Source organism: Neopsephotus bourkii, unplaced genomic scaffold (genome assembly GCF_033783945.1).
Source record: "Neopsephotus bourkii isolate Nb327-2 ecotype Australia unplaced genomic scaffold, CSIRO-AGI_Nbou_v1 NB_894, whole genome shotgun sequence".
Lineage (NCBI taxonomy): Eukaryota > Metazoa > Chordata > Aves > Psittaciformes > Psittacidae > Neopsephotus > Neopsephotus bourkii.
This window is the reverse complement of record NW_026901388.1, coordinates 2,578,226-2,590,956: the sequence shown is the minus strand read 5'-3', so window position 1 is coordinate 2,590,956 and position 12,731 is coordinate 2,578,226. Positions and strand designations below refer to the sequence as shown.

The 12,731-nt window shown below is 39.3% G+C and overlaps 1 protein-coding gene across 2 annotated transcripts in view; it reads left to right on the top strand.

The window, feature by feature from the left end:
- LDLRAD4 (low density lipoprotein receptor class A domain containing 4) overlaps positions 1-12,731 on the top strand; it is a 180,161-nt gene that overhangs the window by 26,751 nt on the left and 140,679 nt on the right. For both annotated transcript variants that reach the window (XM_061357445.1, XM_061357444.1), the window contains exon 2: positions 7,023-7,163. In XM_061357445.1, coding sequence (XP_061213429.1) covers positions 7,023-7,163 — 141 coding nt within the window. The remainder of the gene's footprint in view (positions 1-7,022; positions 7,164-12,731) is intronic.

Here is a 12,731-nt window from a genome sequence, read left to right as displayed (position 1 = left end):
ACTCTTACCTGCATTGTACATTACTTGTGTGGAAAGACAAGTTCTCTAATGTGTTCTCATTGCTTCAGTAACATTACGTGATGTCAGATGGGAATGGGGTTCCAGTACCTGCTAGAACTACTGAAAACAGTTCCTATCTTACAAGGTTACAGTCTGAAGTAATCTGACCTGATTTAATAACAGAACATAAAGGCAGCACATTTTTAGGACTGCAGTCAAAATTTAGCAATGCATCTGTGAAGTGACATGAATCTGTTTCTCTGGATACAAGGTTGTGATGTTACCTAATAAAATGGTTTACTCTTGAGTTATTTGCTATGCAAACGATATTCCAAAGGAAAAAAAAACCTCCAAGAAACTACTACAGTAACATGATTTTTTATTTTATATTCTTCTATATATGCAGCATTCTGCAAATCTGTAAGTGATACTGGTTGTGATTATTAAAGATTTCCGAAGATGAAAACCAACTAAGATAATTTAAAAATATTTACCATAATTCAGGAATTCTTTGAATTTTGATTAAGGAGAACTAGACATTTAGAAACTCTCATTTGCACATGCCCTTTACTTCTCATCCGCACTTGCCCATAATGACATTGTGCTTGACAAAAAATTACAAGGTACGTATTTAATGCATTTTTAATCGTCTCCTCATGTAATTCCACAACTGAAAATGAGAGTGTCATTAGCTGAGTCACCAATGTGCCTTCACATACTTGATTAGGAAAGCTCTGCTAGTACATACAGAAATGTCAGCAGGTGGTGGGGGCTCCCTACCGGGGTCTGTCATGGCATGACTTGGCAGTCACTGTCACCCTGGGTTGAGGTGGTGGGGCTAAGATATGGCCCATGGGTGGGTCTGGCATGCCATAGCAGATCCCACATTACCACTGCATTAAACTGGGAAAAACAAAGGGCCTTCTAATGGCCATGGAAACCCATGCTTTGTAGGTCTTTCCCTCTGAGGGGCTGGAGTGAAGATGTTCCTTGTCTGACACCTTAGCAGCTGTATGTGTTTGCCGTGGCACTGCAGCGCACTTCTTTGTGTGGGCTCTGATGGGTCAAAATCAAGACCATGGCTCGGTTGAGTCACAGACAAAAACTAAGCTCATTGACAAGTCCCAAATAAAGGAAGTCTGAATTTCTAGTGTAATTTTGTTCAGGCTGTTAAGATAAGCTTAGGGAAATGTCCTAACCCCCTTAACTGGTGAACTGAATGGCAGATTTCACTACTTGTGCTTAAGAATATTGTGTAATACGCACACTACCTGTGTGTAAGAATAAGCTTCCTTTAGCTAGTGGCATAAATAGTTAACTAGTTAAAAGGCATAGCTTTAGGCTGTGCCTTAAGAAGATGAAAAGATAATTGCTGGATAACCGAGCAAGCATAGGAGACTGCAAGAGGGTAGCAGCTTGGCAAATGAGACTGCTTTTGAACCAGTACCAATCTTCTTTCAATCAGCCCAGTTTTACGGCTGTTTCTCCTCTGGGCAGAGTTCTCTCAGTCTCCACACTGTGTGGCTCTGAGAAAAGACTCCTGTCTTGTGTGAATCTGTAGGCAGTGAGGACAGGCCTTTGCCTGTGATTTACAGTTCTGCTTCTTATCCTGCATAAGCTGATCGGCTTTCATTTTTTGCTGGTATTCTGCTTGACATTCTTTTTATGAAGCCTTTTTTTTGTTTGTTTTGTTTTTTTTTAAAGGCCTATTTATGCCTCTCTTCCCCTTATCAATGGAGGTTTATTAGATCACGTGGCAGCCTGCCATCTTCCTCATTAACCAAGCTTTTTTTGCAAATAAACATGTTCCTTGTGTACACGTTGCCTTCTATTTATGACTTACTTCCCATTATAAAGCTACAATCTACAATATTAAAAATAATATGCAGACAGATGTTTATCAGAGGTTGAACAGGGTTTTATTGTACTGACTCTGGTATTTGTGGTTTATGTTTCTTTAATCTCTAGCGAAGTGTGCTTCCTCCCTCTCTCCCCAATTTACTACTTCTGCCTCTTTTTACTCTTGCAACAGGTGATTATGCCCTTTAAACATATTTTCTTTCAGGTTACAATATGAACAGGAGTATGAAGGAAGTATGACAACATACTTCAAATGGAGTATTTATGCAAGAAATTAGACATTAGGCCTTTATTCTAGAGACCTAGATACACCCAGAGGTAAGGAGATTTTCACCTTTTGCTTACCTGATGCCAGTAGGGTTTTTGATCACCCTCTGCTGGCTGTACTACCAGGGCTGCTTCCAGTTGGATGGACTCTGGAGAGTGCTTTTATGGTCCAGCTAAGTCCCAGGCATCACTTAGGATTTCACATTTCAGCTGTGTTACTACAGTTTAGCTACAACAAATTGAGATCACTGGCTATGTATATAGTTCTTTACTTTTTATTCGAATGGATGGAATAGAAGTCTGCCCCTGGGTCAGATAATCATCTCAGACCCATTAAATAAGTAGCTGTGACATGCATCGTAACAGTGGCCTAAACCACCATATTTTTTCAATATGACATTTTGTTGCTTTTCTTCTCTCTTGGCCTGTGGTTGGACTTACATTACAAGAAGAAACAGCACTTAGCTATAATTAAAAATTCCCTACAGTAAGTGGGATGACAAAACAATGGAAATACTGTTCATATGGATGAAGTCAAGTGTAAATGAAGTCTAAAAGAATTAAGTGGAATGCAAGGATAAAATTATCTTGTTGGGTAGGCACAGAAAGTATAAAATAAGCCTACCCAATACAGCAGATACTGTATTTCACAACAACAAAAAAAGATTTTTGTATCATGAGGCAAATCCATCTTTTGCTGTTGCAGCTGAAACGTAACCTTCAATTATTTGATACAGTCATATATTAATGGGTATATGTATGTAAAGAATTTATACATACAAGCATTTACCTTGAACATGTGAGCAATACACTTATGTATACTACTTGCATGCAGTTTATAAAAACAGGAAATATTCATGATAGTATTCTTAGTGTTTACTATTTTCAAGGTAGTCTGGATCTACCTGGAAGTATATTTATTAAAACTTTATGTTGAAGAATCAGTGTATCATCAAGAGAAATTTTAAAATTAAGGTGAAGACATAATTCTGAACATAGTAAGACATAATTATAAGAAGGGCTGTTTTTTCAACTTTCAGTAGCTGTCATCTTGCTTCAGGTTTAGCTCTAGTCAGAGCCTTGCTGGCCAACCTACTGATGTTTCACTAATTGCCACTTGAAAATGAAAGGGAAAACTGTCTAGCTTTGAAACATTATTCATGAAAGAAGGATCGTGCTGGCTTATTTTCAGAACAGGAGGTTTCCCCCCCTCTTCTTGTCTAGACAGGCCAAGTGCAAGACTTTGTACTGAAAAGGGCTCTCTGGTGTGTCATTAGGCACATTGGTCTAGTCCAGACTGGTCTGAATTTCCTGGTCAGAGTGTTTTGAGGTCACTCCTAGTATTTTGGTGTAGACCTGTGCGAGTTTATTTACTAACTTTCAGCTTGACAGTACTGTTAGTATTTGCTTTCTGTTGTCTCCACTAACCATCAACCTCGTTTAGCTCCACCTTGCTTTACAAGGAAGGGCTCTCTTCTGGTTTTAGTAAAAGCATGCCCTGTTTAAATGCATTTACTATGTAAACTACTTTAAGGTACTGCATTTTTGTTTACAAGTTGCAAATACCTGATGCAAAGTATGTTCCATGTTCAGAAGTATCTGTACTTTCATTGAACAATCTGTTAATTTGTCCTGTTCCTACAATATATTTTTACTTTGAGTATTTCCTTCAGACTTCAACAGAATGTTATTATGCAGGCTCAAGTTTAGCACTTTTCTGTCCTCCATTAGATACTAAATGTTGTTAGATTTAGAAGTTACTTTTGCACAGGCATGTGTTGTGGTTTGATCCTGGCCAGCAGGTAGGCACCCACGCCCTGCAGGACAGGGGAGAGAATAGGAAGAATAGCAGCAGACAGTTCTAGTAAGTGAAGAAAAGAGGGGAAGAAACCTATTTGTGCAAAAGGAGTCACTACCTCCCACAGATAGGCTTATGACCAACCAAGTCTCGAAGCAACAGGAAGACAAACCCGGAGGACCCCTATGGTCAGTTGTGGTTAGCTGTCCTGGCCATGTCCCCTCCCAGCCTCTTGCCCACCTCCTGTCTACTCCCTCAGAGCAGAAGGGTGAAAAAAAGAGGAAGCTTCAGTGATGTGCAGGCACTGTTCAGCCATAGCCAAACACTGGTGTGTTATCAACACTATTTTGGTCACAAAGCCAAAACAGCACCATAGGGGCTGTTTAGGAGACTCCATCCCAGCCAGACCCAGCACAGGGTGACTGCTTTCTTGTCAAATAGATTTTGCTGGAGATCACAAGGGAGGATGACTTTAACAACATGTTCAGTTTTAAAATCAACATAGAATTCCTGTGGTATTGTGAGCAATTTTCCAGTCAAGGCAGGCATATCAACAGGGAATGAGACATCTGGTGACTCTCTTTTTTAATACACCTTGACAATGGCAATGCTCATGTATCTGAAGGAAGGAGGAAGTAGCCATGACATTTTACATGGCAACTTGTTTGAGTCTGGTTTTGAATCCAAATTTGGATGTGTTATGTTACCTATGCCAAAAAAAAAACCCCAAAATCCAAACAAACCCCAACCCCTTAAAGCACTAATTCTTTCCTCTAGTTAGTCCTCTTAAGGTAATGTTAGTCAAAGCTCAGATCTTTGACTTTAATAGAGCTACTGAAAATCTAGTGCTTCATTTGGTCTTTTGTCTGAAGACAGCATAATCTGGTGGCAAACAGGAACCCAAAGTTCTTAGCTTTAATTGCTTTTTAGATGACATCTTGCCTGCGCACTTCATATCAGTCGTGAGGGAAGTGTGGAAAGCTTTACATTAGGACTCAACACAAAGACACAGGAAAGAAATAGTGTGGCCAAAGTAACATGCCAAATATTTTAACTTCAGGCAATAATGGTGTTTGATATTTGTCTTTCAAAGAGAAGCAGTATGTCCTTTACCACTCTAATTTCACCCTGTGTTATATTCCTCATTTAAGACAGCTGGAAAGTTTGAACCCTTGCAAGCCAACTTTTCTAATCTTCCAAGGCAGCTTTGTTCCTTTTTTATTCCAGTTTCTTACTTCATGAAGTTGCAGAAGTGAGTTCTGAGGTGTTGTAATTACCAGATTGTTGAGATCTATCTTTTAACTCTTGCTTTCAAAAAGTAACTGTTAATGACCTACTTAATTTCTTCGATTTCAAAGGCTTACTCTGTTTACTTATGATTTTTGTATCCTCTGTATTCAAACCAGAAAACGTAAGCCCTTAAATGCATCTTCAGTTCTTTGTTGTATCAGAGAAGGACAGGGTGACAAAGAAACGGGGAAAAATATTTTGTTTGTACAGTATTTTATTGTACAGTTTGAACAATTAAATACTAATGGGGTGGGCTAAAGGATCCATCTTGAGGACCTTATTTAGGCAAATGCTCACTGATTTTTGAGTGCAGTTTGACCAAGTGAAACAGGAAAGTAGATTTTTTTTTCCACAGGAAATGTTTTTTTTTCTTGCATAACATTTTATGGCTTTTATTTATATTCCTAAGTAGCATTTTATGTTACACACATTGATGCATATATTTTTGCAGCAACAGATTCTTGCTGATATGTGTACCAAAAATTTCATTAATACTCTTAATGAAAAGTGTTCAAAGTCCACAGATCACTTCTACCTACAAAGCAGATTTGCTAAGAAAATGAAATTATTTCATTCACATTCCCAGTTTTATTTCTCCTTCACTATTAGCATGCCTATGTTACACATCAGATACATATGGGTAAATATCACACCCCAGTAACTGGCTTAGGGGCTTTTTAGAATTAGAGGTGCTGCCTAAGTGTAAGTGCTGTTAAGATTAAAGGAAAGTCTCTTGTTGATACAGTTGAAGGTGAAAAAATGCTATCTCTTTTCTTCAGATCATCTCTCTGAAGCAGAATCAGCCAACCCAAACTGCAGCCTTAGGGAAGCCCGAGGTTCAGGGAATGGCACTACTTTAATACACTACTTGTGAGTGTATTAGACTTTACCTCTGCTTGTGAATGACAATTGCCAGAATTTGTCAACATGCTGGAAGTGTAACCATTAAATTATAATGTGTCTAGGTATGTCCTCTGTTCTAGATGTGTAGTGTATTTAACTTTGGAACAAGCCTAGTGAGAAAGCTTTTTATAATCGCATGTATATTTTTGTGAACATTTCTTAATTACATCTCAAATACTTACTGTAAAGTATACTTGGTCTCACAGGAATTGTTCTCATGATGGAACCATATTTAGGGGAAACTTAATTTTTTTTTTTGTAGTGAAAAAGAATAAAGTAAAAATACAACATGCCTGCATATAGCATTTATACACTTTATAGAGATTTTAGAAGTTTACTGACCTTGTAAGGCAAAGTGGCATGTGGGAGTTCAGTGTGCAGACACTGAGTGCTTGATTGTAATTAGTTGGGAGACTGGCAAATTGAATTTGGGAAAGCAGTTAAGGAATAATTGTGTGTGGACAGAAATGTTCCTGGTTACAAACTATACTTGTACGTTACAGCTGATGCTGTCTTAGGTTGTGCAAGACTTTTTAATGTGGGACAATTATTATTCTTATTCACAGTGCTGTCTTATTCCAAATATGCAAAGTGCCACACAAACACTGAACATCAACTAGAAAAAAAATACTGTCTCTTTTTAAGAAGTTGGATTTCCCCAAATGGCAGATCTGGTTTAGTAGTGGATTGAGTCCAGTGATCTGAAATGTGTCATGTATATATTTACACGTGCAAAGCTACAAATACTGTATTATGTATTTTGGTGTTACGTGCTAGAGCCGCAACCACCATGTTAGCATCTACTAGAAAGACATTACCTTTAATATCAGTCACCCTAGAGGTGAAGAAGGTAAGCATGAATTTCCTGACACATTTTTGTTTTGGTTTCCTTTTTGCCTTTCAGAGTGCAAATTCACCTGCGCCAGTGGTAAATGCTTGTATCTTGGTTCATTGATTTGTAACCAACAGAATGACTGTGGGGATAACAGTGATGAAGAGAACTGTCTGCTTGTAACAGAGCATCCACCTCCAGGCATCTTCAGCTGTAAGTACTGGCGCTTTGTGTGCATCCGTGTATGTATGTATGTCAAATATGTCTGTTTACCTCAGAAATCAGTCTGTTTGGAAACTTGGTCTGCAGTATGATACCTAGGGGAGATGAGACAGTGGAAGTAAATGTTGTTCTTCTCTGAACCGGCATTTTTTTTTAACACATTTTCTCTATGTTTCTAAACCTGGAAAGTTGTAGTCATGCACAAGGAGTTTGTGCTGCAGACATTGAAGTTAAAATCATATGGATCTTACGTGGTTTCTGAGGAAGAAAGCATAATACATAAATGATTAAATAATTTGTTTTCCAAGGTTCTAAAAAAATAATTTATGCTTTGTGTAACAGTCTTTATATGCTATTAAGATCGTTATGAGAGCTGTAATTTTTCCAGTCATAATTTCTATTAATCAAATATATTTTAGTAGTGCTGAGGTGAGCATCATTTAGTAGGTCACTGAGCTTTTGTAGGTATTTATTTAAAATAGCTTTAGTTGCTATTTTTTGGTGCATAAATACCTCACACAGAGTGTCAGAGCTTATCACCAGAATTGCTGTCTTAGTGCTTTGCCCTCAGTGATGTATGCTGAAATCAAAATTTGCTTTTTGTTTTTTATATGTTCTGCAATGATTTATTTTTGAACCACAGTTCAGCTTTCTGGATGGGGGAGAATTTTTCCAATAATGCTTCTGGTGTGCAAGTACCATAGAAGGGCTTTTACATTATTTATCACTTTCCAAATGGTTTGGTTTTGTAAATACTCATATCCTTGATCATGCTGTTTCACCTCTGGTTGTAACTATGGTTTAGGAATATCTGTGTTGTTATTAATAACAGGAATTATAAGCAGCATGTATCTGTAAGTTTTGTAACAAACGTGCCATTAAGCAAGGTAGAATCACTGGATTGAATACATCATAGAAGATGAAGTCAGGTGTTGGGTGTCTGCCTTTCTTCCTCTGCCCTCTAACCTCCAAATATACACGTTCCTAAATGTTTTTAAATCTTTTACTTTGAAGTACTTTGGTACCTCTGCAGTGATTTCAGAGGTTTTGAAGTAATAACAGCCTATATGTACTTTTATGTTATTTCATTTTATTTTTGATTTGTTTTTTTTTGAGAGAAACTCTTCCCAAAGCCCCAGGACTAGCCATAGGCTTTGGTGATGGGTCCAGATCAAAATGGCACATGTATATGCCCATGAACTTAGGCTGACTTTGGCTTTTGAGTTGTAGAAATGTTTTGCCATATTATTTGTGCATGCAAAACTTGTAAGCATACCTTTAAAGTTCAGATAGATGATTGTTTGGTTTGGTTTTTTTTTTTCTGGGATACTGTACAACTATTCAACCAAGCTAGCACAAATGTTTGTCTAAAGGAGCCATGAAAGCCACTGTGGTAGCAGATGGAGGGCAGGACTTTGATGACAAGCAGCAGTTGGGGCATTGCAGGTGGTGGTGCTGCATGGCTTCAGTGCAAAAGTGGCACCCTGTGAGTTCCTCTGCAGGCTCCTAGGTGGAACTCCCAAAGCCACCCTTCAGCTTGAGGTCTGAAACGTTGGGGTCGGTGGTTTTTCAGTACCCCTCTGTGCTGGTGGCAGTTGTGCGGTAATCACAGCGGCATGTTCACAACTTGCGCTGGTCTTCTCTTCAAAAGGCCTTTGGACTGCAGAAATTGTTACTTGCTTGATCCAGGATCTACAGACTGCTGGTCTTCCCCTAAGTTGTTCCTCCCCATCTTTACAGACCTGAGGACTGTTACCACCCATGTGTCAGTTACCCTCTGGGAGGGTTTGAAAAGAAAAAAAACAAACCCAACATCTTTCCATGATTTGTGTTTCCTTAAATGTTACATTTCTTCATTTTCAGTGACTTCTAAAACACAGTGTCCAATAGTCCTGCTACTTCAGCCCTCTCCAGTGCTGAGTGAAGAAGAATAATTAGGTGAACAGTCTTATTAAGTCCTTCAATAGCTATATTTGCTGGGTTTGCAACAACATTGCAAACGACCAGTTGGTAGAGGGAGTACTTCATTTATTGCTAGGAGCATTCAGAAGTGTTTTTTACTCACTTTGTGGCAGGGAGAGTAGTTCATTATTTGTTGTGTTTGGGGATAATGATAGTGACTGTACTTGCTCATAGTGATAGGGGCTGTGACAAATGCTGGTAAATTTAGGGAATCCTGTTTGAAAGAAAAAAAAACCAACAACCCCAAACTTGGTGAAACAAAGAGAAAAAAGATCAAAGCCAGATAAAAAAATAATACAGCCATAAATATAGTATTTAAAACAACAGAGAATTAGTGATATTTACCATGTCCTTGTTATTAAACAGGCTGCTACATGATAGAAATCGGTGCCGGTTGGTAATAGGAAAGAGCATTTTTATGGACGTGGCAGTTGGTTGTGTTAGCTTAATCCAGCCTTGAAAAACTGTTTCTAGAATACTTGCTGAAGTCCCCAGGCCTTAGAGGGATGACATTTTGAATTAAGAAACTCATGCATGCTTTTGCTCAATGATTTTAATAGGGATCCCTACCAGAGTACACCACAGTGTATGCACTTGAAATGTCCCAGCTGACAAGGCTACCTTCTAGTACAGAAGTACATACATTCTTTGGCTTCCAGTTAGTGACAAGACAGTAATACAGCTCAGTAAGAAGAAAATGAGTTTTAAAAATAATCACTTGAGGAATTTTAAAACAGAAACTTCTTTCTGGTCAGCATTACATATCAGCTCTATTCTTGCATCTTCTTGCTTGTGCACAGTTGTTGAATAGGGAAGAAGCTGTTGAAAGGACCTATGTTTGTGTGCTGGTCTACATCCAAGCAGAGTGGTCTTTTTCTCCCTGGGACTACTCTTGTCTTAGATCGCATTGGTGCTACTATGGTACTCCTTTGCCTCTTCTGTTTCTTCAAAGAATCCCTTTCTTGTATTATATCCAAACCTTCTGTCCTCCTGTGGTGGAATCAGTATTCATCTAATTTCACACTAATGCATAGACTACCCCCACATGATAAATAAATTTTCATATGGAAGTTCTGCTGTAGTTTATTTAAGCAATATGTGCCATGTTAGCAGTAGCCCATATTTCCAGGCTACTGAAGCATTTCTCATTTGTGTCCTTGCCAACAGCCAGATCCAGAAATGTCTCATTGGTGTTTATTGTTTAGTTTAGTTAACTTGCATGAGCAGTGGTATAGAAAGATATTTTTTGTGGGTGACCTGCTCCCTGGATCTCATGATTGCAGCAGACACTATCTAATTGTGTTAGAGGAGTTTAAATCTCCCAGATCTCTGGTGTTCCTGTCTCTTCGCTCTTACCTGGCTCCAATGCGAAGGCTATTTATTTGGTCTTTTAAATGTTGCTACTGAGCTCAATAAGATATCTCACGTGTGCAAAGTTAGACAAAATATGTATTTCTGCAGCCCTTTGGTTTTTCTGTTAATTTTCCTCTGCTGACTTGAAGGTAAGGTTTCCTTATGCTGCTGCATGGGCAATTTAGCACAGAGAAATTGGAGGCCAGCTGGAAAAAATCTTCACCAGCTCCAAGGTGTGTTAGAGTCTGATTTTAGGCAACACTAGCTGCAATCCAGCAAGTTGGTCAAAATACACACTAAGGTATTTACGTTTGAACATGTTAAGGTAACAGCTTGGTTTACATTGGGATTTTTAACACAGGTTTGGTGGTGTGTGTTAAAGCATACCTCCCCCTCCTTGGTGAGGACATTGGGACCTTACTGCAGTTTTCCCCACAGGTAGCCCTGTGCAAAGTAGCCTGTGTCAACTTCCTTCCCATAGGTCTACTTACTATAATTTTCATCAGGGATAAAGACTTACTGATTGAGATAATGGAGATGGCTGTTCTTTTAAAACACTACTTGGAGGTTGAGGGTGTATTTAACGACACAAAGCCGTGATAGCAAAAATGTGATGAAGAGCAGGATTTTACACCTTGCAGACTTTTAAACCTTGGCAGCAGCTTCCTGCTTCACATGACCTGCAAAACTGGGACTCGGAGGAATTGAAACAATGTGCCTGCTTTCAGCAGGACACAGTTCATTTGTTTGAGCATTTCCCTTTGTTTCACAACAAATAATCAGCCTGCCTTGTCCTGCTAAAAGTAAATTAGATTTTGAAATGGGAAGTGTAGCCTTGTTGTCTGCAGACTGCAGTATCCAAGTCATGTCTAATTGAGAAGGGTTACAATGGTGGAAATTTTAGTTCTTTAGTTGATTAGTGGAAAACAGTACAGGTAGTTATCTCTGCTGTGATCTGTGTTCCTGGGCATATGAAACACAAATATTGACATACATGAGAATTTGAAGAAGAATAAAATGAGGAAGAACAAATCCTTCTTGTCATGTGAAAATTATGTCTACATCAAATTCAAGTTGTCAGCATTGATGGAGGTGATGTGTCATGGCTGTTTTGGCATAGAAGAGTTTGCTGTAGGAGTTCATTTTCCTGTGCAAGGTAAAAAAAAACCCCAAACAAATCAAATATATAGCTCTCTCTTTCACCACCCCCACCTACTTCTGTCAGCTCTGAGCCTTGTAGGGATCTGCAGGGGGCTGGAGAATGATTCTGTTTTAAAAACAAAAAGCTCAATCAAAGGAAAATGTTTTGTTTAAAGAGACCTTTGGCATCCCCCTCTGACTGTGACACTGAATTTGCGCAGATAAAAACAACCGCTTAGATTTACATTTTGATTGTGCTGCTGCTTTCATGTGTGCTGGGCTGTCCCACTTCAGGTGAAATTTATCCATTTCTTTAAATATTTAGCAGTCTAGCGTTGATGTTAATGAAAGTCTGGCACTGCTATTTTGAGCACTGCAACAATGATAGTAATTTTCAGTGTCAGATTACTGCTTCTCAGAGGAAAAGGGAGATGGGAGGAGGGAAGAGAGGAAAAAAAAAAGGAAAAATTGTTTCGGGTCTAATAGAGTTTGTCATCAGCCTGGCTGTGCCAGACAGATGGATCATGAATACTGTCTAGACGCTCTCTGCCTGAGTGGAGCTGTGGTCTCTAAGGACAAGCAATGAGACGCCGGCTTAAGTGACTGGGGAAAGTCAGGACGTGCTCCCCTCTAATCAGATAGCGATCCGGCCTGATCCTGCCCTGCCTGCTGGAGGAGAGGCCCTGCTGGTGCTGGGAGCCGGTCAATACTGATCTCAGCTGAAACTTGGCTATTATGGGGCTTTGGGGGGGGGGGGAAGGAGAGGGATGGTGTTATGACGCTATTGATTTCAGCTCCATCTGCCCAGGGACTGCAGGGTGATTTAGCTGGGAGTATAGATCTGGGGGGGGGTGGTCGGATTGGGAGAGCCATCACCTGGCCATAAAGCACATGCCTAAAATGACATAGTCACCTGTATTTATTGATTGGTTTAGTCACAGTATATGCTTGAAAATGCTTATTTACTTGCTTACTTTTTCTTGGTTTGGCCCACCTGTTCAGAAGGATTGTCTGTTCTCCCTACCTGGGGCTCCGTATGTCCCCAGCGATTAAGATGAGGTTACATGAGGCTGCCTCCAGTTCGGAAAGGAGAATCTGTGTTAA